At 54.8% G+C, this 22,746-nt stretch overlaps 8 protein-coding genes and 2 non-coding genes across 10 annotated transcripts; 5 read left to right on the top strand and 5 right to left on the bottom strand.

Annotated features, from left to right (window-relative positions):
* The first annotated feature begins 236 nt into the window (after positions 1-236).
* On the top strand, positions 237-2,693 carry N656DRAFT_779158 (general substrate transporter). The gene is made up of 2 exons (XM_064815145.1): positions 237-822; positions 923-2,693. The coding sequence occupies exons 1-2, from the start codon at positions 545-547 to the stop codon at positions 2,322-2,324; spliced, it is 1,680 nt and encodes a 559-aa protein (XP_064670506.1). The 5' UTR covers positions 237-544; the 3' UTR covers positions 2,325-2,693.
* A 999-nt stretch (positions 2,694-3,692) lies between these two features.
* On the bottom strand, positions 3,693-4,253 carry N656DRAFT_82831 (uncharacterized protein). Its single transcript, XM_064818531.1, has 2 exons — positions 3,771-4,253; positions 3,693-3,700 (listed from the first exon to the last, which is right to left on the bottom strand). The coding sequence occupies exon 1, from the start codon at positions 4,108-4,110 to the stop codon at positions 3,853-3,855; it is 258 nt and encodes an 85-aa protein (XP_064670507.1). The 5' UTR covers positions 4,111-4,253; the 3' UTR covers positions 3,693-3,700; positions 3,771-3,852.
* A 424-nt stretch (positions 4,254-4,677) lies between these two features.
* Positions 4,678-6,445, top strand: N656DRAFT_82376 (concanavalin A-like lectin/glucanase). The gene is made up of 5 exons (XM_064818430.1): positions 4,678-5,321; positions 5,389-5,414; positions 5,469-5,527; positions 5,583-5,640; positions 5,778-6,445. Exons 1-5 carry the CDS (start codon positions 4,902-4,904, stop codon positions 6,064-6,066), a joined length of 852 nt encoding a protein of 283 aa, XP_064670508.1. The 5' UTR covers positions 4,678-4,901; the 3' UTR covers positions 6,067-6,445.
* Positions 6,446-7,267: 822 nt separating this feature from the next.
* N656DRAFT_798114 (uncharacterized protein) lies at positions 7,268-7,650 on the bottom strand (the record flags this gene model as incomplete). Its single annotated transcript, XM_064817719.1, has 4 exons — positions 7,268-7,314; positions 7,406-7,412; positions 7,491-7,583; positions 7,645-7,650. 4 exons carry the CDS (start codon positions 7,648-7,650, stop codon positions 7,268-7,270), a joined length of 153 nt encoding a protein of 50 aa, XP_064670509.1.
* A 281-nt stretch (positions 7,651-7,931) lies between these two features.
* Positions 7,932-9,457, bottom strand: N656DRAFT_708845 (uncharacterized protein; the record flags this gene model as incomplete). The annotated part of the gene is made up of 2 exons (XM_064811545.1): positions 7,932-9,081; positions 9,156-9,457. The coding sequence occupies 2 exons, from the start codon at positions 9,455-9,457 to the stop codon at positions 7,932-7,934; spliced, it is 1,452 nt and encodes a 483-aa protein (XP_064670510.1).
* Positions 9,458-14,456: 4,999 nt separating this feature from the next.
* Positions 14,457-16,223, top strand: N656DRAFT_709136 (general substrate transporter; the record flags this gene model as incomplete). Its single annotated transcript, XM_064811568.1, has 4 exons — positions 14,457-14,740; positions 14,804-15,498; positions 15,559-15,902; positions 15,975-16,223. 4 exons carry the CDS (start codon positions 14,457-14,459, stop codon positions 16,221-16,223), a joined length of 1,572 nt encoding a protein of 523 aa, XP_064670511.1.
* A 291-nt stretch (positions 16,224-16,514) lies between these two features.
* On the bottom strand, positions 16,515-16,603 carry N656DRAFT_t73. Its single transcript has one exon. It is a non-coding gene; the product is annotated as a tRNA-Arg (tRNA).
* Positions 16,604-17,474: 871 nt separating this feature from the next.
* Positions 17,475-17,566, top strand: N656DRAFT_t72. Its single transcript has one exon. It is a non-coding gene; the product is annotated as a tRNA-Glu (tRNA).
* Positions 17,567-18,141: 575 nt separating this feature from the next.
* On the bottom strand, positions 18,142-19,610 carry N656DRAFT_84025 (uncharacterized protein). Its single transcript, XM_064818932.1, has one exon. The coding sequence runs from the start codon at positions 19,242-19,244 to the stop codon at positions 18,372-18,374; it is 873 nt and encodes a 290-aa protein (XP_064670512.1). The 5' UTR covers positions 19,245-19,610; the 3' UTR covers positions 18,142-18,371.
* A 2,173-nt stretch (positions 19,611-21,783) lies between these two features.
* Positions 21,784-22,641, top strand: N656DRAFT_829173 (uncharacterized protein; the record flags this gene model as incomplete). Its single annotated transcript, XM_064818572.1, has 1 exon — positions 21,784-22,641. The coding sequence occupies one exon, from the start codon at positions 21,784-21,786 to the stop codon at positions 22,639-22,641; it is 858 nt and encodes a 285-aa protein (XP_064670513.1).
* Positions 22,642-22,746: the final 105 nt, after the last annotated feature.

A 22,746-nucleotide genomic window follows, 5' to 3' on the forward strand; every position in this document is an offset into this window, starting at 1 on the left:
ACATGTGAGCCTATGTGCTTGTGTACTAGTGTAAGCAAGGACGACAGGGACCATGCAGTTTCCTCGACGGATCTTCCCTATCTTTTCGCCGTTTAAACTCTTTTTTCCCCGCGTTGAACTGCGAAGCCCGACTCCTTCCGACCAGGGCTATCCAGGTACGCAGTGTGATAATGTGATTCGCTCAAACTGCCGAGTCGGCGTCTCATTGCCTGGGGACACCTTCCTGAAATATCTCTAGATCTTCATCCTTCTGTCATATAACGCCGTGGAAGTTACACGCGGGGTGCATGCACCCGGGTCATTCTACACTTGTGGTGGACGAGGGCGGGGATCGTTGCGCAACAATCGGCCCACCGCCATGACAGGGACCCGGCCAGGCTCCGGGCATGCAGCTCGACTCAGATCGTCCAGTTCGAGGGATAAGACGTCAGAGGAGCCCCTGTAAAGTGTGAACCAGAGCATCCGGAACTGGAGTCTGGACCTTTGACCGCCGCATTGTCAAGCTGTCACGAGACCGGGAAGACGGTTTGGATATCTCATAACAATGGCTGGCGGTGTCAAGAAACCCGTCAACATCTTCAGGCTCAGGAATCTGAGCGAGCCCAACGAGGTATTCAACTGGAGACTATGGTTCGCTGTCCTCTCCTTCAGCCTTCTAGGCGCCGCCCGCGGCGTTGACGAGGGCCTGATCAGCGGCGCATTCAACAGCGAACATTTCCAGAAGACTATCAACTACAGCTCATACTCAACTGTCGACCAAGCCAATATCAAGGCCAATGTCTCGGCCATGGTACAGATAGGCTCTGTTGGAGGCGCGCTGATGTGAGTTCGCTGATAGCCGGCATCCACTCCTATCCGTCACATACTGGCTATATTCATAGCGCTTTGAGTCTTGTTGAAACACGAGCTGATTCTTGGACAGCGCGTTTCTTGTTTGTGACAGGATCGGGCGTATATGGGCCACACGGCAGCTTTGTATTCTTTGGATGGTCGGAATTGCCATCTTCATGGGGTCCAACGGCCACCTAGGCGCTATCTACGCAGGGAGATTCATCGCCGGGCTGGGTGTCGGACAGACGCCCGTTGTAGGCCCAGTCTACCTCGCTGAGATTGCACCAGCAAGTATTCGAGGCCTCTGCACATGTGCCTTCACCGGCTTTGTTTACCTCGGCATCGTCCTGGCATATTTCACAAACTACGGCTGCGAGATCAACATGGACGACGACACGGCAGCCCGGTGGCTAGTGCCAACAAGCATACATCTCATGTTCGCAGGCATCATCTTCCTCCTCACGTTCTTGCAGTACGAATCGCCACGGTACCTCATCATGAAAGATCGGAATGTCACGGCGCTTCAGACCATGTCCCGGCTACGCCAGCTACCTGCGGACCATGACTACGTTGTCCGTGAGATCAATGCAATTACGGCGAACCTAATTGAAGAAAGGGAAGCGACAAAGAGTGCAGGGTGGCTCGGCATCCTCAGGGAAGCCTTTGCTAACCGTAGGAACCTCTACCGCGTGTGCCTCGCCCTTGGAGCGCAGATCCTCTCCCAATGGTCGGGTGCCGGCTCCATCACACTCTACGCGCCCGACCTCTTCGCTCTGCTCGGCATTGCCGACACCAACACGTCCCTCCTGGTTACGGCCGTGTTTGGCCTTCTCAAGCTTGTGGCAGCCATCATTTGCGCCCTTTTCCTAGTAGACGTCATTGGCCGCAAGCGGTCCCTCCTGCTGGGGATCAGCTTCCAGACGGTTTCGATGATCTACGTGGCCAGCTTTCTGACGGCTGTCCCCTCGCTCGAGGTCCATAACGAAAATCAACGCACGTACACGCCCTCGCAGCTGGCCGCGTCCAAGGGCGCCGTCGCCATGATCTACCTGTCGGGATTCGGCTGGGCGCTTGGGTGGAACAGCATGCAGTACCTGCTCACGGCCGAGCTCTTTCCGCTGCGCATCCGCGCGTTTTGCACGTCGCTGGCCATGACATTCCACTTTGTCAACCAATACGGCAACGCGCGGGCCGTACCGAACCTGCTGCTCCCTCCCTCGCATGGGGGTATTTCCCCCCACGGGACGTTCTGGTTCTTTGCAGCCATGACCATGCTGGGCGGGCTCTGGGTGTGGTTCGCGGTGCCCGAGACAGCGGGGCGCAGCCTGGAGAGCATGGACCGGCTGTTTGAGCTGCCTTGGTACAAGATTGGCCGGTATGGGAACCGGGATGCCGAGGCGAGGGATTTGAGCGCTGAAGGAGAGCTGGAGAAGGTCTCGCAGGGTTTGGAGCTGGAAACGGTCCGGCACGACAATCAGGCTAGCAAGGTATAGACTGGGAATCACCGGCGGGTGGCGTGGTAGGCGGTTGGGCACTCGATGTGCATCTCAGCTGACCCTATCTAAACCTAAAATCGACTAGAGGGCAGATGGTGAAGGCAGCTTCAGCATTCAAGGTGTTCAGTTGACTAGAGGTACCTACGTTAGGTTATCAGCAAACTTAGGACAAGCTCAAAGCGGCCTGAGTCGCTCGTGGGCGAAGCAAGTTGTCTAAAGGTACTATACACTCTTGGGGTATCAGTCGCATCCACATTCGTATCGATGTAGATGGGGCTCGAAGTCTGTATCAACAATCAATCGATCCCCGTGACTCCTCTGAGTCATTTCACAACTCAATCGGTTGTATGCTCAACTCCCTTTCAGCCCAGAGAACTAGTTGAAACTGAATCGGGAACGATGGTAGTGCTGCGGTTGGCGAAAACGAAGAAATATTGCCAAATAGTAGATTCCTGCGCCACAACCCATCAGGCACGGCAGCGAGTTCGGTCAATAGTATATTCTCCGGGGTTACTCAAAGGGGGCGTTGAGTGCAACCCTCCTCAGCTTTTCTCGAAAGCAACTATCCCGAGATTAGAAGTGTGGCTGAAGACGATTCAAGGTAGCAGTAGTGCACTAGTTAGTAAAAGGAACAGAATGCTACCTACAACGCTGACTATTGTCTTGTGCTCCCTCCCCGTCACCTTCGGTCTGTTCGGCATCCTTCTCTTCCGGGCAGTGTCCTGCTAGGGGCGGAAGGTGACAATTTGGAAATAGGAAGTAGCATTACAGACGTTGCCGCCTGCAGTTGAGGGAAAGCTCCCGTCACTGCCCTGCTACACTAGTGCAGTACATACGTTATGATGTTCACAAGGCAGTTGCGATGCAATGCATCTAACCGGGAGTCATTAAACCTACAGCTAACGCATCTGAGATCCCTGACCCTCAACTAACGGGCTTGACTGCAGGCGCCCTGCATCACGCGCTCCCAAGCCGAACCCCTCCAATCTCTTCAAGATTTTCGTCACTTTCGGCATGGAAAAGCCGATCGGTCGATCACCCGCTGCGCGCGAACCACAATGTCAAAACCGATCCCGGCCAGATGAGATTCCACGAGAATATGGCCCCGCTCGTTGCAGCCTCCGCGCAGCGATGGAACGCCCGAACCCGGCCTTTGCGAGGCAGGTTGCCAATAGTCTACCATCTGCCTACAGGGCGGGCTGGAGCTTTTATCGTGACGCGGCCATACGGGGGCCATTGTCACGTAATCCAGCTTTGTCACATCATTCTCCGTGACACGGCATGCGCCAACGTTGTAGTTCCAACGCTCCTTTCATAAGGTACTTGCATGCATACCACTCAAGTCACTTTCCACTACCGGCGCCGTACCACATCTCCTATATACTTAGCAAAGTCTCAGTTACACCAGGTTCCGAACAGGCTTGGCAGTTGGCACTCACAGACCTTCCTCGGGAACGTCCATGATCTCAACTGCTCGAGCGCCTTCCATTGCTTTCGCTTTGCTGCGGGCAGAAACGGCGCGACGTTAGCCCTCCCGGCTTACGTGCCGCCTGGGCACTGAACACATCGCTCGCCCTGTGTTGCCCGTGTGTCGTCTTTCGATGACCACATCAGACTGTCCGGCTGACGAGATGGCCGTGGCACAGCCAGCATCTTGGCATGCTACACCCCCAGTGCCACCCCCTGGACCATCCCAGCAATATCCCGTCCACGTGGTATTAGGCGAGAAAGGAAGGACGACAGAAACGATGGAAGCAAGGTTCAAGTTTCTTTGGAAGGGCATTGGATCCCGCCCGCTCGGTGTCTGGGGAGTCGCAAGACCGGATGACGGGATGGGCAGGTGAAAAGCTGGCTGCCTAATGCAGGAACTGAGAGACACCCGTCACAGAGCTGTGGAAGAGACGGCATCGGCGCTCACAGCTCCAATGTCCAAGCCCAAATACGAACAGATAGCCATGGCAGTGCCCCTTGCTGTCCAACCATCCTGCTACTCCGCCGTCCTTTTCTTCTGACCACCAACCTTCGCGCTCTCCACCCTGACTCGGGGAATCAGCCCGTGCCCCTGGCACACATTGCCCCCGAAGGCTTTCAGGTCCAGTCATAGAAGAACATCCCCGGCCAGCCATGTGGGGGAGCCCAACACAGTTCTCACCTCTCAGGCAGATGCCTTGGGTAACTCATCTCGATGCGGAATAGCTGGCTTGGAATATCGAAACCGTCACCTGCAGCTCTCAGCCCTTGGGCAAACCGGGTGGTGTCCTCACCCGTAGAGCGGAACGCCTCGGATTCTAAGTGGAATAGCCTGGCACTGCCAGGTCTTGCGTGCTGGGTAACCCTACCTGGGTTCGTGTGAAGATGACGAAGGAGGCACCGGAGAGCTCAGTGACTCTCAACGGGCGAAGGAGTAGATATAAGGACACCGTCATCCGATCAAGGGGCAATGCTCGGAGCGACTCGTTCCCTGCACATCGCTACCGCCCCCTGCTGCTCTCTGATACCATATCGAAACATCGAGACACTCAAGCTATATTCTGTTATATATTAAGCCACCCTTAAGATCCCCCTGTCGTCACCATGAAGTGGATCCATGCGGCAGTGTTCGGCTCGGCCCTTTTAGCCACCTGCGGCCTGGCCGAGCTGACGTTCACGGTAGAGGCAACTCGCGACGGGGTCCCAATACCTCAGTCAGAGATCAAGCTTGAGCCGTTTGAATTTGGCCGCAGCCGTAACAACCGCGGGCCCCCTTCGCCGCCGCCTCGTGGTCACCAGAAGGTCCGTAGGGCAAACTCCAAGGTCAATAGCGCCAACTGGTGTGGCTCTGTGAACTATACGCCATCGAGCAACCAGATCAAGAGCGTCCACGGCGTCTTTCAACACCCACAGTGCAGTAAGCGCAACGGGGTCAATACATATCCCCAGGCCGCTGCTCCGTGGGTGGGCATTGACGGAGAGACTTGGACATCGGCCCTGCTGCAGTCAGGGACGGTTTGCAAGGTATGGATGCTGATAAGGGTTTGATTTTGGAGAAGGAGGCTAACGTGATCTTGAATTATCTTAACAGATTGACAACTCGACTGGAGTCGTAAGGTTGGTTTTTCGTTCTGCATAGATCTCATGGGATTAGTTGCTAATTTTAAACAGGAACGAAGCATGGTGGCAGTGGGTTCCGGAAGGCGCCTACACAATCGCGTCCATGCCAGGCAAGTCCGCTATAGTTATGTGCACGAGAATCATACTAATAATTCCCTTCAGTAGCAGCAGATGACTTTTTCGAGGTGACCATCAACACGAGCTCAACAACGGCCGCGTTAATGCAAGTCCAATCTATCTCTTCCCCTTCATACTTCTCCTTCCTCCTCTCACATGCGCCCACCCCACTACACACCTCCTCACTTAGACTACAATCGCTACCCACGAGCAATCCACTAATGTCCCCGTGCCATAATACAGAACAATAACCAACCTCAGCCAGCGGCACACGTACGCAATCAGCGTCACTGACGGGCCCGTCTTGGCACGCATCAACGCCGACTGGGTCGTCGAGCGGCCCTACTACGGGAGCACCCTGGCCGGTTTCGCGTCCTTTACCGACGTGTGGTTCCAGGAGGCCTATGCCGTCCGCACGGGCACGGGTGCCTCGTCGACCCTGGGTGTGCTCGGCGCCAACCAGTTCCAGATTCCAAACTACTGCACCAGCGAAGAGTGGGATGACAGCCACCTGGTTTCTTGGTCCCTTTAGCTTTGACTCTGCGGATAAGGCTGGTGTTCGGTTGATGAGATGGCACTGAAAGCGTTTGCTGACTGCAGGGTATCTAGCTACTGACTAGCTAGCTAGTTTCTTCGGTCCCTTCAACGGGGATTGGCTGTGTGTACTGTACACGGTATCTGTTTGGATATGCCTGATAACTGCTTAGGGGAATTTCGGGGGAGAGGCTTGTTTATTGGGATACCCCCTATGTATACGGATTCTATTTGGGGGTTAGGAGTGTTTCATTGATGTTGGTAAAGGCTTGTTGCATACGTGTAATTTTTGCTAATATTGAAGGAATACCTTGACTGGATTTTGCAGACCTTTAATCGGTCATTATTCATTCCTACATACTAGCATTTTGTCTACCTATCTATACCAAACACACATAGGTATTGGACTAGCGTGACTACCTACTTACATCATCGGTGCGCTATCATCAGTTTGTCTTTCAACTTGGTTCGCTTGTAACATGTCTCTCCTAGAACGCCGCAAGTGAGGCAAGGCTGTCATCATGGATTAGTTGCTGTCGAGTGGTCGACTTACAGGAGACCTCCAATCGGTCACATTCCTTCATGAAAGCTGGAGCAGTGAAACGCCGTGGACAAAACTGTGCAATGGGCCACTGTACTGTTCTCACCACTGAGCTGGTCAGAGAAACAAGATTAGTGACACATAGATATTGCTCGTTGCTACAGAGAAGTACTACGAATTAACTATATGCAAAATTACAACCACTCCACGCAGGCCTAAAGCACCCAATACACCAAACGAAAACCCCCTGCCGCAAGGGTATCATGAATCATGAGTCGAAACAGAAACGGTTGCTCGCTGGCAAGTACACTTTCCAACAAAACGCTTGAGCGGTTTGATAGTGAATTCAAAACGGCATGATGGCAACTGGCATGAATCCAAGAAGAGGAGAGGCATAAGTCCGAAACAGGAGAAGAGGAGAGGCGTAAGTCCAAGAGAGGAGAGACATAAGTCCAAAAGAAAGACATCCGTCTTTGTAGGACCAAATTACAACGGGCTTGCGACTAAAGGCATCAAGGTGAATGGATGAGTGGAGAGGCTATCCAAAGAGTGGCGAGGGCATCTTGGGGATGAGCTGAGATCGACACATAAGATAGGTAGGTAGGGAGGGAGACACGGCTTCACGGAAGCGGGCCAACATCCGCCAGCGGAGCTCAGCTCAGTAGAGGTCTCCTCTGAGCATGAGCCGGGTCCTCCCTACGCACCCTGCTTAGATAAAACGTGTCAGCAACGGGTTGGTTTGTGGCACAGCATGCGAGGGAAAATCAGCACGATGGCTAGGGGAGAACGGTCTTACATTCGCACTAGAAGGCACATGCTCCGTGTTAGTGGCAGTTTAGACACAAGAAAGATAGGCATCCACCGTATCTCGGAAAACGTACCGCAATGAGGTCGGACCCCTCGTTATGTATCAGGCAGTAGCCGCCTCCGCATCGCTGGCACATTCGCTGGGTGACGTCGATGCATTCTCTGCACTGATGCGTGTTCGTTAGTAAGGTGCTGAGAATACCCTTCATCCTAAGGCGAGGAGCTTACATTCATGCCGCACTCCCAACAACTCTTCGATAGGTGAGCCTATTACCATAGCTAGATCAGCCTATGTACAAGCAGGGGACGTCAACTGTTCCTTTGAAAACACCGTTGACAATCGCGTAGACAGCAGAGGGAAAGCCCCGAGGGACATGAACCTTTTGAGCCACTTCGCTGAACGGGACATGTGCACATTTCACAGCTCGCCCCGACATGGTTCACCATACTTCAGGCCAGATGTCGTTTGGACAGAAGCTGTCTACTTCGCACTCCCTGACTTGAAAGCACGGTGCTCAGGGTTGCTGGAGGGAGCACCTCCCATCCGCGCACATTCCGTCGCGCACCTTGTATATCGCACCTCCGCCGTCGTTCACACTTGCCGCATTGGTGTCGGGAGAGGGGTTGCTTACAAGGTCAGCGGCCGCCGCATGGCCCCCCGCATGACCACCCGGCGATGAGGCGAAGGGCCCAATGTAGCAGGACTCGCACCACCAGCGGTGGCATCCTGCGCAGTAGCGATCGCGAATGCAGTCGAAGCAACGCGGGATGAACTGTGCCTTTTGTTGCTTTCCTCTCGATGCGTAGGGGACCCGTGTCCTCACTGATTGGCCGGTCGGGCACATTGCGACTTCGAGACTCGACGAGTGCATCGGAGGGGGTGCTAGCAATGGGAACCTGCCGATATTAGTAGTGCTGCTGCCGCTGGTCCTCCTCGCACTGGCACCGCGGCGAGATGTGAATTCGTCTTCGCCCCAAACCGTCCACCCTTCCGGAGCCGAGCCACAAGAGGCGCATCCGGCCAAGCTGTGTGTCGCGACATTGAAGTGGGGCACACTGGCGGAAGCAGGCGAGCCGCTCGCGGCGTTCAGGGCGTCTATATTGACGGATCCCCATGCCGGGGAGTTGAAATGCCTCGGGCCCGTGCAAAGAACCGAGTCAAAGGCGATAATCCCAGCACACGCAACCAGAGTGGACGCCCATTCGGCCTTGATGCGATGTGGGGCGAACTGACTACCACGGCGAGCATACCATGCCTCCGCTTCCTCAGCAAGAGCGGCAGTCAAAGCCTTCTGGCTCCGGTTATTCCATGATGCGGCCAACCCTGTCGGGCTGACTAGGGACGGACTTCTGCTCTCAGACGCAGGCATCCGACCCGGGGCAGAATCCTTGGAGCCAAAGACATAGAGACCCTTCAGCCGCGGGGTCCCCTCGGGCCTCGAATCACGGCAGGCATACTTCAGGGTTCCACAGAGCTTCCCCTCATTCATGTTCTTAACATCGCGAATGGATAAGATGCGGACGGAGAAGGCAGGGTCGATCAGGATGTCGTGCACTAGCTCGGCCGTGACGGAAAGCCCGTCGAGGCAGAGAACCTGCACATCCCTCAGGATATTGAGGCGTCGGAGGTTGGAGAAAACGCCACGCAACGGACCCGAGTAGAAGCTGTTGAGGGTGACACAGGCGGTCAGGTCAGCGGAGTCCGGCAAGAGGCGGCGTCGGCCAACAAAAGCACCTACTCATCTTCGGTCAAATTCTCGTCATTCTGGACGTTGTACCAAATCTCTCCACCTCGATCGATGGCGTCAATATCGAACTGGGCTGATTTGATATTGCTGAGTTCTAGGCGGCGGAAAACCTGGGGCGTGTGGTAGACGAGGAAACGGAAGGCCCGCGATGTGGCTGCGAGGTTCAAGACGTCACAGCACGAAAGGTAGGGTGCTGTGTGAGACAGCACGAGCGAGTTAGAGAGGAGTTGGAGCAGAGCGTTGTGCTGAATCTCTGGTGGCAGACCGGTGCGAGTGTCGCAGGCCTGGGTCATTGTAGGCTGGCGGTCGGTAAAAGTCACGTCACCTTTGGCGAGATGTCGAACGGATGCAGTACCCCCAACCTCCAGGGCTGTGGATAAGAACAAGAGTGCATGCAGCTCGAAAGACGGTCGGCCACGGGCACTTTGGGCTGATTATTATAGATGAGAATGATGGGATGGCGTGGTCACACCCAGCCCCGAGACTGCGGTTCAGAGTCACGGACGACCGTCCAGAGTGGAGTCTGGACGGGATGTGGGCCGGTGAGGCCGGAGTGCCGTTAGCGTCTGCCTGAGCTACGGCACCCTTGCCTTGTCCAGACCCTTGTGTTCAACGGAAGAGGGGAACTTGACAGTGCACATTGCTGCCTGCCTCCTCTGGTCGACGAAAAGCTTACACTGATGGACAGCTGTCGTTAGGGGTCTTGCTGAAGAGAAAGATTAAAGTGCGGGCAGCTTGCATATGTCTGTTATTAGCCGGCCTTAGCGCTGGAGATTTGAGGTGGAGAGCTGCCAAAGAGCTCTCGAAGAGCAGGAGTCTCGACTGCACTGCAACCTCACTGCAACCTACAGTACCGGCACCGCGGGGTCACAATGTCTTGCTGCCTGCCGGGCCTCGGAGGGTTACGCTAGCTTCTTGGCCTCTGGAGAGCTTCATGAATTGCCAGGCTCGTCAAGGTCGCCGCCTGTTGTGCTAACGTACCGTGCTGTCGTGTACATCGTAAGTTGCTATGCATTGACAATTACGATATCGGGGGGCGTTCTCGTATGGATCTTATCGTAGCTTACCAAAGCTCTGTTGATCTTGGGCAGATCTTGCCAAGCTCCGATTTGCTTCATTTGCCCCAGCGAGACTTTGGCACGCCGCCACTGGCAGCGGGCGGGGGTTCCCCACTCTTTCAAAGTTACCTTAGAAGGTACATGTAAAGAGCCTTTTCAGCACCTCAAAATCCGATTTTCAAGCTGAGAATGAGGTAATAGAGTACCACAAGTTGGTGGATGCCGTTAAGGTGAAACTCGTCACCTAGTTTGCGACGACATATATCGGAATGATGTATACATACCGTAACGACGGCACGTATCGTTTGAATCAATACATACGGAAGGTATGTACTGCTCCACTTTATGGTCAGCCTCGGCGGGGCACCGAACCATCAGCCCGATGACGACGGTGGAAACCCCAAGAAGCCGCTGACTGATGATGTTTCTATGTCAGCCTAGAATTCCTCAGAACACGACATATCTTCGGAATTTCGACCACCGCAAGGCTACCTTTGACTAGATCTGCAGAGTCCTCATTACCCTTGATGGCGCAACACCTACGTAACCAGTTCGAGTTTTGAGCATCTCGTTGCATCGCCAGCCTCATCCTCGCGTGCCCAATCTCTAGAGTATCTGGCGCGGGGCCGTGTCGGGATGGCCGAGGAGCCTATACAGTTGAACTGGCGCGCGTCATTTCGCGTCGCTCATCCCTCACGTGTGGCAAGCAAAGATCTACGAGGTGACAAGATCCTACTGCCTCAGTCAGCGCTTGAGCAGCTCCTTGCTGCATCGACCACTGGTCCTTCGACCTCACACACCTTTACCGCCTTCGATCCCTTCAATCCCTATTCGGCTACGAATATCAGACGGGATCGGTCCCAGCACCGCGAAACATACCAACAGCTGCCGCATCCGCTTATGTTCCAACTTGTCAACCAAAAGAATGGGAACGCTGTCTTCGCGGGCATCCGAGAATTCTCCGCAGATGAGAACGAGATATGGCTGAGCCCCTACCTCTTTGACGCATTAGGGCTTCAAGAATCGGATATACAAGATCTGTGTCCAGATGGCGTGGATGGCAGGTCCGGACAGGGCGCGGTGGAGATCGTCGTCAAGGCGAAGCAGCTACCCAAAGGGACCTACGTGCGCCTGAGGCCTCTAGAGGCTGGTTACAACCCCGACGATTGGAAATCGCTGCTCGAGAGGCAGCTCCGCGCTAGTTTTACCACGCTTACGAAGAATTCGATGCTGTCCATAGCAGGTGTCAAAGGCGAAGAGTTTCGCTTCCTTGCAGACAAGTTCGAGCCCGACGGGGATGGCATCTGCGTCGTTGACACTGATCTCGAGGTTGACATTGAGGCGCTCAATGAAGAGCAAGCACGAGAGACTCTACGACAAATAACTGCAAAGGCCCAGCGGGTACCTGGAACGGCTGGCGGTAGCTCGGTGGGACATGCAATTGACATTTGGAAGGATGTTGAAGGCCAGGTGCTGGAAGGCGATTATGTCGATTACGAATTGCCATCCTGGGACAGGGCGCGTGCCCTGGCGATTGAGTTGTCAATAGACGGCGATGCAGAAATCGATCTTTTTGTGAGCCCCAAGAGCAACCGCCAAAGGGCGTTGCCCCGTGACAGTGAGCACATATTTGGGGATTTCTCAACGCCGAATGACGGCGTAAAGCGCATCGTTATTCAACCGACAAACGTCGAGCTTGAAGGCGCAGAAAGCCTCTTGATCTCAGTGCATGGTTTCTCCTTACCTGGCGAGCAGCAAGCGGCGAGCCCAACGCCGCGACGCTATATCCTTCGAGTGAAGGCAGTCGATTCCCAAGAATCTGTCATAGCCGCCAGCGACTCCGCCAACTCAACGCCCAAGTCAGCAGATGAGGAGCAGTGCAAAAACTGTTTGCAAATGATCCCGAAACGGACGATAATCCTCCACGAGAACTTTTGCCTGAGGAACAATACTGTTTGTCCACAATGCAAGAACGTCTTCAAAAAGCGATCAGACGAGTGGGAAGACCATTGGCACTGCGAAACGCACCCTGAGTCCTACGGCTCCAACCTTTCAAGCAAAAGGAAGCACGAGTATATCCAGCACATGCAGCACACCTGCCCTTCCTGCGGCCCATCGACGCCGTTCACATTCCCCTCCCTCCCCGAACTAGCCCGTCACCGCACAACCATCTGTCCCGGCAAGCTCATCCTCTGCCAGTTCTGCCACCTCGAGGTCCCCCAAGAAGGCGATCCCCTTGACCCCTCTTCCGAGGCCGAGACGGTGCTATCCGGTCTGACAGCGCACGAGCGGGCCGACGGCGCGCGGACAACAGACTGCCACCTCTGCGGCGCCATCGTGCGTCTCCGGGACATGGCGGCGCACGCGGCCAACCACGAGCTGGACAAAGCCACGCGGTCCAAGCCCGCAGTATGCCGCAACCAGCTCTGCGGGCGCACCCTCCACGGCATCGGCCCGTGCGGCCAGGTCAACGGCGGCACCGCCATGGGCCAGGGGCCCGGAAACGACCTGGGCCTGTGCAGCCTGTGCTTCGCGCCCCTCTACGTCAACATGCACGACCCGGAGGGCAAGGCGCTGCGCCGCCGCATCGAGCGGCGGTACCTGACGCAGCTCATGACGGGGTGCGGAAAGAAGTGGTGCGTCAACGAGTGGTGCAAGACGGGCCGGGCGAACCGCGGGCTGGAACCCCTGGGGTCGAGCGCCGCGGCGGCGTTGCCGCTGGTCAAGCCGCTCTTGGGCGACGTTGCGGACCGCGGGAAGCCCGTGCACTTTTGCGTCGACGAGGCGTCGCAGCGCCGGAAGAAGACGTCGGAGATGCTGGCAGCTGAGGGTGTTTGGGAGCAGGAGTGGTGCATCGCTGCGCTTGAGGCTGAGGGGGGCAACCTTGCCAAGGCACGCGGCTGGCTGGCGGATTGGGCGCCTACGAAGTTGGGGAGGTGATGACTACATTGGGTGTTGCTGGAGCTGCTGGTATAGAGATGTTACAATACCGTTAGGATCTTGGGATAGGAAATGGCCAGGCAGAGTATGCACGAACGGCGAATGGAAATACCCGGCTTTTAGATGGTATTGGAAGCGGTCTTGGGGACACGGGAATGGTCATGTGTCACATGAGAATAGATCTGCGTTCGAATTTATGGCCGGGAAGCTTTGTTTGAACTTGGGATTGCTCTTAGGTTGCTTATTGTAGCATCGGGTATTGGGCGTATGAAGAGAAGGCCCCAGGAATTGTCGAAATACAAAATGTGTAGAAGAAGTTCATGTACTGTAGCAGGCGGGCACTTCATGAATCACTCGAGGTTCTCACCATTGACGTCGCCCAAGAAGATGGCCCGCACGGAGGATACCTACTGAGGCTCTGGTTGAGAGTGTATGGCGGTGGCGTCGGCATCTTGGTGGTCCCCTCGACGGTTCGGCGAACGGGCGCCGTGGGGCCGATAAAGGGGCACCGGAGATGATTTGAGTGGAGATGGCAAAATCCGATTCGAAAGCGAAACCGAGAGGGCGAGCATGACTTCCATGATTGGTGGGCGACTGGGCGCACATTCTGTTGTCCAAAACACGTCCGACTGTAACGCTGGAATTATCCCGGAGCTAGCAAGCGCTGTCAAGCCGAACTCTCGCTCTCACCTGTTTATAATTTAACAGCGAGTTGTGCAAACTTTTTGTGCACTCAGCCGTGGAACCTGTCAAAACCTGTCAGAAAGCCCTTGCTAGCCCATCCAGCGCCTCGGGTTCGGTCAAGAGTTCTTGGTCGAGATGGCGCCTTGGCGTCCCATCATGCGAGACATCCAATGCAACTTTCCCAAATTCTTATGTGTATGTACATTATCCGTACCTACCTACGCAGTAGATGAGTCGAGGTAAAGCAACGTCCTACTCTGGCAATGCACATGTGTAGGCAAGTCTACGCGCTAATGCAGTTGGTTCGGCATGTACTGCAAGGTTCCAATTTCTTCCCCGCGGCGGGCCACTGAGCCCAGGCTCTGGAACCCCCTTCGTCTTCGGGTTGTGTGAACCGAGGTAGCGATCCCGGCTCTCGGGGAGTAATACTACCCCGTTGCATTTTGCCTGGGTCAGCAAAGTACTCGTACAAATAGGAATACAATGCCATGCCGCGCCCAACGCAAGTTACGCAACATGCCCGGCTTTGCGATCTTCAGCAGCCAAGAGACGCCGAGACGGTCGCTCCCGAAACCAACTGCCCCGGTGACGACAGCAACACGCGACAGCCATGGACCCTTCATCATCGCAGGTCGCCATCACCGACGGCACCAAGCGCTCTTCCAACCTCGACCTCGAAAAGGGGCCCGTTGAGCCAAGCTCGGATTTGGAGGCCACAACTGCCGATGAGGCCGAGGCTACCGCTGCCGACGAGAAGCGGCAGGTTGATAATCATGACAAGGACCCCGACATCGTCTCGTGGGATGGCGCCAACGACCCGGAGAATCCAATGAATTGGACAAACCGCAAAAAATGGTTCAACATTGCCGTCATCTCCATCCTAACCGTTCTTACGTGAGTCCTTTGCGCTCTCATCCACGACCCTCTCCCTGCGTAACTGACATGGGATGATGATAGACCCCTCGGCTCGTCCATGTTCGCGCCTGGCATCCGCAGAATCCTGGCCGAGTTCCACGAGACATCGCCCACCGTAGCAACGTTTATCCTCTCAGTCTACATTCTCGGATTCGCCTTTGGCCCGCTAATCATCGCGCCCATGAGCGAGATCTACGGCCGATCCCCGCTCTACAACATTGGCAACGTCCTGTTCACCGTCTTCTCCATCTGCACCGCGCTGAGCAACAGCATCGGCATGATGATGGCCTTCCGCTTCCTCATGGGCGTCGCCGGCTCGGTGCCCATCACCATCGGCAGCGGCAGCATCGCAGACATCATGCCCGTCGAGATGCGCGGGCGGGCCATGGCTGCCTGGGCCCTGGGTCCCTTGCTTGGCCCCTGTATCGGACCCGTGGCCGGCGGATATCTCATCCGCGCTGCGGGCTGGAGGTGGGTGTACTGGCTCATAGCCATCCTGGCTGGCATCGTCTCCGTCTTCACCTTCTTCACCCTGAAGGAATCCTACGCACCGGTCATTCTCGAGCGAAAGGCTGCCAGGCTGCGCAAAGAGACGGGGAATCAGGCCCTGCGGAGCGAGTTGGCCGACTTGTCGGGCCACGCGGTGGAAAAGATCAAAGTCGCCATCGTTCGGCCGCTGAGGCTCCTGTTCCTGACGCCCATTGTCACTCTCATGTCGTTCTACGTTGCCATTACTTGTAAGCCCGTGTCGTGTTGTCTTATCCCTCCAACAGCAGCCATCTCTAACGCTTCCGCAGACGGCATCCTCTATCTTCTCTTCTCCACTTTCAGTCTCGTGTATCCTCAATACTACGGCTTCGGCGAGGGCGAAAGCGGCCTAGTATTCATTCCGACCGCGATCGGCATGATGTTTGGCATCAGCATCTTTGGCGCCCTCTCGGACAAATCGGTCAAGGCCAAACTCGACAGCGGTGAACAGCACCGGCCCGAAATCCGGCTCCTCCCGTGGCTTACTCTGCCGGCCGGCCTCACCATTCCCGTCGGTCTCTTCCTGTACGGCTGGACAATCCAGTATCGCGTGCACTGGATTGTACCCATGCTCGGTTCTCTCATCTTTGCGTTTGGCTTAATGGGCGTCATGGTACGTGCGGTCAGCCCACATGATTTGGAATGGAACGGATATGCTAACAATTTCCTTGTTCTTCCCGAGCAGATGTGCATCCAGAACTACCTTTTGGATCTTTACCCGCGCCAAGCAGCATCAGTCACGGCTGCCACGGCCGTGTTGAGGTCGCTCGCCGGCGCGCTGCTCCCGCTCTGTGCCCTGGAAATGTATGAGGCGCTGGATATGGGATGGGGCAACAGCCTTCTCGGTTTTATCTCCTTGGGGCTGGCACCCATCCCGCTGCTCTTTTACACATTTGGTGCAAGGATTGTTAAGAGGTCCCAGCCTAAAGACTAGGCGGCATGTTGAATAAAAGTGGGTGGGCAACAGTCATAAAGGGTCGGAGTCAATCTGGGAAAAGCATTTGCATGAGATTCACGAGATACCTACCATAGATACCTTTTACAATGATAATTGTATTGTACTAACCGTCATACCAAATCTGCCTCTTCACCATATATACGCACTTCTTTACGTGTTACTCCTCCGCGTTCATGACGAATGTGATGCGCACCAAACAGGCGAAAAAAAAAATAAGTTTCCCCGTCCGTATCTACAATGGATGGAGATACAGGCAAAAGAGAAGGCCGATCGAGATGGGACTCGAACCCACAACCTCAGTCTTGGATAGCTCCAATTTATAGGAGGACCACGCGCTACCTTTACGCCACTCGACCTGAAATGTGCTATTTCTGGACATAAAATCAGAACTTGAACCTCAGGGCAAGGGACATCGGAGTGCCCGGTTCCCAACGCGCTGTTACAGGAGGGCCATTAGACCTCAGTTTCTGACTTTGACTCTCATGACAGCTCACGATTTAGGATCAAAATTCGCGTCTTGCCTCCTTAGCAGTACTGTCTCTAGATTTGCTACTTCGATGGAGTGGGTATATCCATTTTCATTTTCAAACTGTCTATGATGGTTCAATGATCAATTCCTTAACCTTCGGTTTGACAACTACACTAGCAGTTACTCGGTTTCAGATATTTTCTTACATGAGAATTATAAAGCAAGAGCTCCTAGGTTCTACAGTAGGTGAAGATTCACTGAAGAGCAACAACGACAATAAGGGCATGAGCATCCTAGGACATTTGTACATATCGATGATCGTTTCAACTCGGTCATTAGGCAGTTCTCGAGTTTAAGCTGGGCTGGCTTAAACGATCTACTGTTTACTGTCAGGCATCAAGAGGCATTGTTCCCGCCCGGGTATACTCCTCAACCTCTTCATCTACAGTTTCTCATCAGGTCTAGGGCTGCGGCTTAGACATCAGACAGCTTTCTACAGGATTTCTAGGCCTTCAGTAATCAGCCCGAGAGAACTTTGTACACTAGGTCTAGTCATTCTATATAATAGACATTGCGTTTCCTTAGTTCTTTACAACTCCGGCTGGCTAGACAAGATGCAATTTGCAATAACCTGCAACGATCAAGTTGCCAAACGCTTCTGCGTCGCGGGTGGGTTGATGCAGATGAGTTTTTTTTTTTTTTTAAAGAGCTCTCTTTCCGCTCGCAATCCCAACCAATCGGAGCCACACACGATTCAATCGGGTATGGTGTAGCGGTAACATCGTTGACTCTCACTTCACAGAAGTGACTGTTCTCTCAACAGCCCCGGGTTCGACTCCCGGTATCCGAGTCTCTCTTTTTCCTCTTTTTTCAAAACAAAGAAAGTACTTTTCTCTTACCAGATCCACACCCATGCCGACGTGGCTAGGTGGCCTCCTAGTCTTTTTGTTCGTCTTCGCATTCTCAGGCGCCATCATGTCTGTCGGACGTTTTCGGTCGTCCTGTTCTTTGCGTATTGTTCTTGCTCCGCCCCTGCTCCTTACCTAAACGGTGCTCGGGGTCAGGGAATAGGGGGTCTCTGTCCTCCCTAGCAGCATTGCAATCCACCTTGACATTTGGGTCTGGTACGGGCGAAGGCAAGTGTAGTGACCGACATTTTGTCACTATAATGGTTAACAGGGGCGTCTCGGTCATTTATGTTCCATTGATGTTGCCATTACTATTCGCCTCATCTGTGCCAGATTTTAATTTAAGGTCAAGGTAAATTGTAATGTTGCCCGGGGCAGTAATGTTGCCCGGGGCAGTAATGTTGCCCAGGGCAGTGATGACAGAGGCCCACGCTCTCCAGGTAAGATCATTCTTCGCCCTCTCGGTGGACGCGGGTGCTGGAGGACTACCTGGTGTACCTGTGCTTGTAAGGTCATTCAATCTAGACGACTCGACATCTGTAAGTTCACATTTCACCAACCACAAGAGGAGCGAGGAGAGGTGGTTAGTAATTCCAATGACATTGAGCTGCATGTATTATGAAATGTTAAGGTACCGGGATTCAGATTAGATGGAGAGGTTAGGGGTTCTATGGCGGGGATTCGGACTCGATTCTTCCACTACCTTCTCACTGAGCAATCTACTGTTTAGGACATGACTACCTTATGTTAGTAATACAGAAAGTATGGGGTGCTCTGGTACTGATCCCAATTCATCAGGCTGTTGAGGTTCTCCCTTCTCCCAGAGACGGCCTGGTAGACGGGCTGGTAGAATGACTGGCCGCTTCTGCCAATTTGCGATACGCCCCTATTCCAGTTGTGAGCTTGGGGCTCTAGTACAGTTCGAGGTGAGACATTATCTTGATCCCGAACCGGGAACCGGGGAGGATCTGTCCAGATGTTTCCAGGGCGAAGGTTCCTTGCCCAGAACTCTGGTTCATACTCCGGGTCATCGTAGATGTCTTGAGAACAACTTCGAGCGTAACGAACCGGTCTGGACATCGGCAAAGGAGAGCGCGGGCGAGGGCTTCTTACCTGTTGGGCAAACCGTGATCTCCCTGGGGGATACGTACCATCCCTGGCAAACTGGGCGGCAAATGCTGGGCGTTCTAGCCGGGCTTGTTCTTGAGGCTGCAACAGTCCGTAGTGGGTGCGGTTATTCCCCCACCATGGCGTCTGAGCGTGAGGCGTTATGGCCGGGGTGTATACACCTACCTTCGGTGACTTCAGCCACTGTTCCCACTGCAAGGTGTAGCGGGCTTCTGTACCTACCGCGGGATCGGTGATCTCACCTACCGTGAGATTGGGCATTGGGGGGTCTTCCCATACCTCTGTCTCATCGAGCGTCAAGTTTTCCAACGACTCGATAGCCTCGTCAAGTTGCGCGTGCATATTGTCCATAACCTGGAGGCATGGGTCGCAATAGACATCTCTGAGTACACCGTGAACCCCTTGCCTGAAGTGGTGGCCATGACCGCCCGATTGGCTCAACATGGCCTGATAATAGCCCGTGACGGGATCGCGAGCCCAGTGTGCAGCCATGAGGGTATCGCCGTGACAAGTTCTACAAGCTTTCACGCGTGCCACAGTGCACACTGAGCTGATAGCGAGCAGTAGAAATTGTCTCGGTCGAACAAAACGATTTCGGATCTTCGATCCTCGGACTCGGAGGCTCCGATGTGGTTTAAATTGTCGGGCTTTTCCCAAATAGAGCCTTGGGCACAAAGGCGCCCTTCGATCAATGTTCGGTTCAATGGTTGCATAGGTATTTTGTCCGAAGGGACAAGGGCGAGCAATGTCTTTGAGCTGACGTCAACTGTATGAACCCCATTGACCATTGTTCGCAAGATAGGCAGCATAGGCTACCGAACTGGGGGTAGACCCAGCTTGAGCAAGCGCTTCCCTTCCATGCCGCGTGGCCGCCATATGGACAACCTAGCAGGTTGGCAGTGGCAGTCTCCCCTTATATTGAGATGAGACTTGTTTGTGTAAGTATCCATGTACTGTACACAAGAAGTTAGCTGAGGGTGAGATGAGCTGTTGAGGAATAGTGCTGAGTTTCCTTCCCACTCCTTTCACGGATACCTAGATACATAGGCGGGTGAGGAAAGTACCTAGTCTCGTACTAGCCTTGGCGGATGTGATCTGCTGGGACAGGTGACGGTGACGCTGCCCTCCTCGGGCAGTCGTCCCAAACGCCACAGCAAGTCCCGCAACCCAGGAGTGTCACCTGCCAGCAACTGATTGGGTTGTTCCCGCCTCGTTGCCGGCGGTTCAGACCACCCTGCAGCGAAAGCGCTTCCGATTGGTTCTCCGGTTTCGAAACCAAATGCAGAGGGCATTTTGTGCCACACACAAAACCCGGAATATGAACAGCTGTGCCAGGCACGACTCCCAACATTTCAAAAGCGGCTGAGTGGCACTCAACTGTCTGCAGCGTCTGGCATGTGAAAGAGCGCCCGGACCAGCCAATCTCGTTGCCACATGGCCGGTCAGAAATAGATCGCTCTTCCTGTGAAGCGCAGGCAAGCCAGCCAAGGCTACGAAGGTAGAGGACACTCGTACGGAGTGGTTAGTGTATGGCTGAACAGCGCCACCCCTCAGAATGCGATGCTGTGGCGCGCCGCTGATTCATACACAACTCACCTATGTAAAGGTACCTACCTATGATGCATCTCGCCGAGCCTCGGATGCCAATCATTCAGATGCGTCACTCACTTCCTGTATGATATATGTTTGCGAGGTTCTGCACTCCTCTTAGATAGACGCCCGAATTTCGACACTCAGCTGCGCTGCCAGAGTCAATGCAACCACTTTCTTTCACTTGCGGTCAGATATTCAGTACGTACCGATAGTCTTCACCTCGCAGCTTGTAAATGCAACTCGAAACCTTTCCTTCTTCGATTCGGGCTCTCCCGCTTTTCCATCGATGATCGAGCGACATCGGACAGGGTCTAGCGTGTCAACTCTATCGACGGACGGCAAGGGCAAGGGTGACGACAAACCTTGACCGCCCTGTCATTGTCAACCTGCCAGTGCCCGACTTTCCTGCCATCATCCGTGTTTCCTATCCCACATTCCCTCATCCTGCTGCTCTTGTGTATGCACATTCCCACTGCCATCAATTCCGTTCAACGTCTTCAGTCGAATCACCGGACCGTTGGAACCGTTTCCTCTCATCTCAAGGATCTCTTTGGTGTCTGACCGGCCGGAATACCGATCTGTTGCCCACGTGCGTTTGGTGTGGATACCAGGTAAATCGCTGGGAAATGTCAATTGCACCGCTTCAGCTCCCTCTCCACAGTGTCCCTGCCCTGGAAGCTTGCTGACCGCTTGTTTTCACAGTCAAGTGTCTCAACAAATCTGGGGAATATTTTGTGGAGTTCCGGCGCAAAACCTTCCTGTTAAGCGCGCACGCCTTCCACTCAGACTTCACCCACTCAGCGCAATCCCCCAATTCTGAGACGGGACACACAAGGTACAGCCCTTTGCTTCTCGAGGCTCGCTGCGCACCGGCCCCGACAGTTCTGGTGCACCACACTTCATTCGTCTTTTCTCTTTGCTGCAAAGTCGACTGTCCTGCATTTTGTGGTGCTACCGGACCTGCAGATGCAGCGTGGTTGACCCCTCCCTGAGCTGCACGACCCCGAACACTACATACGTGCCAATCGCACACTGGCTGTTGGTGGCCGCTAGTGGAGTGACAGCAATTGGCGTGCTCTATTCGCTCGCCTGTGGAAAAGACGCTCCCCAAGCATCTTCTGTTGGCTGCATACAGCTCCCCCCGAATCCACTTGGCTGCCGGTTGTTTACTTCCGCTCCAGCATTTGACGCTGACCGCAACTTCACTACTGTCTCGGCAGAACCCTCACTGCGGCAACGGCAGATCTGGATCTCCGCTCCGAAGGCCCACTCCCGCCGCTGCACACCCCACAGGGCCACAGCTTCAAGAACTCAAGAATCTCACTTCTCCCTCCCTTCTTAGCTTCTGCTTCTTGGCTCCTGCGGTTGGCTCCTGAACTTCCCGTCGTCGAAACCTCGCGGTTGTGATGTCCCCAGCTTCAAGCACCGCCGCAGAGCAATGGCTGCTATGTCCATATCTCAAACCAGCCAGTTCTTGGCCATCGACCGCCCAGACTCACGGGTGAGCCTTGCTCTGTCCGACACGACGTACCATAGCTTCCAGGACATTGAGCTGTACGAGCCCGAGGCCCCGTCAGAGCCCAGCCCGATGCCGGTCGTCTGTCCATCACCGCTACCCTCATCGCAAACGGAGGAGGAGATGTCGCCCCCAGAAATGCGTCGCCAGGACTCTGGATACGAGTCGATTACTCGGCGAGACTCTCAGTCCTCACGCCGGAAAACTACCTGTACTTCTCCGCCGCCGTCGACGCGCCAACGCCGTACGAAGGTCCCGGCTCAGCGGGTTGCAAGAGCACCCCGGCCGCGGAACGGTCGTCATTCGGTTTCAATGCACGGCTCTTCTCGGTCCCTCTCGCAACAGCCGCAACAGCCGGTGACTTACTTTCACTTTCCTCACTTCACTTCGTCAGATCCAGCCCTGGTCGAGTCTGAAAGGGGCATTGATTTGCACCCTACTCGCGATTTCGCCAGCAAAGCGAACCATGCATTGGCGGTTGAGGCGCATGCATACCCCCTGCCGCCGCAGACGACGCACTACTGGACCAGCGATCGTACGCGGAGGCTCGAGTATGCGGCTATTGATGCGGCCAGCAAGGGGGTGCGCGGCTGGGTCATGCGCCACGTGGTGCCGGAGTGCTTTGTGCCTCAAAGCAAGCGGCGGATAGGCTTTGAGGACGATCGGGGCAGCGTGGTGCGGTACCGCCTCGAACTCGATTCCGAGACAAGCACCGAAAGAGCCGAATCGGTGAGAACCCGGGGATGGAAGGGCTGGTGGTTCAGCATGCGCCGCCGTTGATGCTGTCTGCGACACGACAGGCTTTCCGTTGCTTCTCGGTGTTCACAGCCGCGTGGCACCAAACGATCATGGTCCGCAGATTTCCTGGGGTCGAAACTATTTGCA

This window comes from Canariomyces notabilis (genome assembly GCF_033297395.1).
Source record: "Canariomyces notabilis strain CBS 508.74 unplaced genomic scaffold N656scaffold_10, whole genome shotgun sequence".
NCBI lineage: Eukaryota > Fungi > Ascomycota > Sordariomycetes > Sordariales > Chaetomiaceae > Canariomyces > Canariomyces notabilis.

Excerpts from the sequence above, each read along its gene's own strand:
- N656DRAFT_779158 (XM_064815145.1), top strand. The coding sequence starts at position 545 with ATGGCTGGCGGTGTCAAGAAACCCGTCAACATCTTCAGGCTCAGGAAT. Across the intron at positions 823-922 it reads TCTGTTGGAGGCGCGCTGAT|CGCGTTTCTTGTTTGTGACA; the intron begins GTGAGTTCGCTG and ends ATTCTTGGACAG.
- N656DRAFT_82831 (XM_064818531.1), bottom strand. The coding sequence starts at position 4,110 with ATGCCCTTCCAAAGAAACTTGAACCTTGCTTCCATCGTTTCTGTCGTC.
- N656DRAFT_82376 (XM_064818430.1), top strand. The coding sequence starts at position 4,902 with ATGAAGTGGATCCATGCGGCAGTGTTCGGCTCGGCCCTTTTAGCCACC. Across the intron at positions 5,415-5,468 it reads AACTCGACTGGAGTCGTAAG|GAACGAAGCATGGTGGCAGT; the intron begins GTTGGTTTTTCG and ends AATTTTAAACAG. Across the intron at positions 5,641-5,777 it reads TCAACAACGGCCGCGTTAAT|AACAATAACCAACCTCAGCC; the intron begins GCAAGTCCAATC and ends GCCATAATACAG.
- N656DRAFT_84025 (XM_064818932.1), bottom strand. The coding sequence starts at position 19,244 with ATGGCTGCACACTGGGCTCGCGATCCCGTCACGGGCTATTATCAGGCC.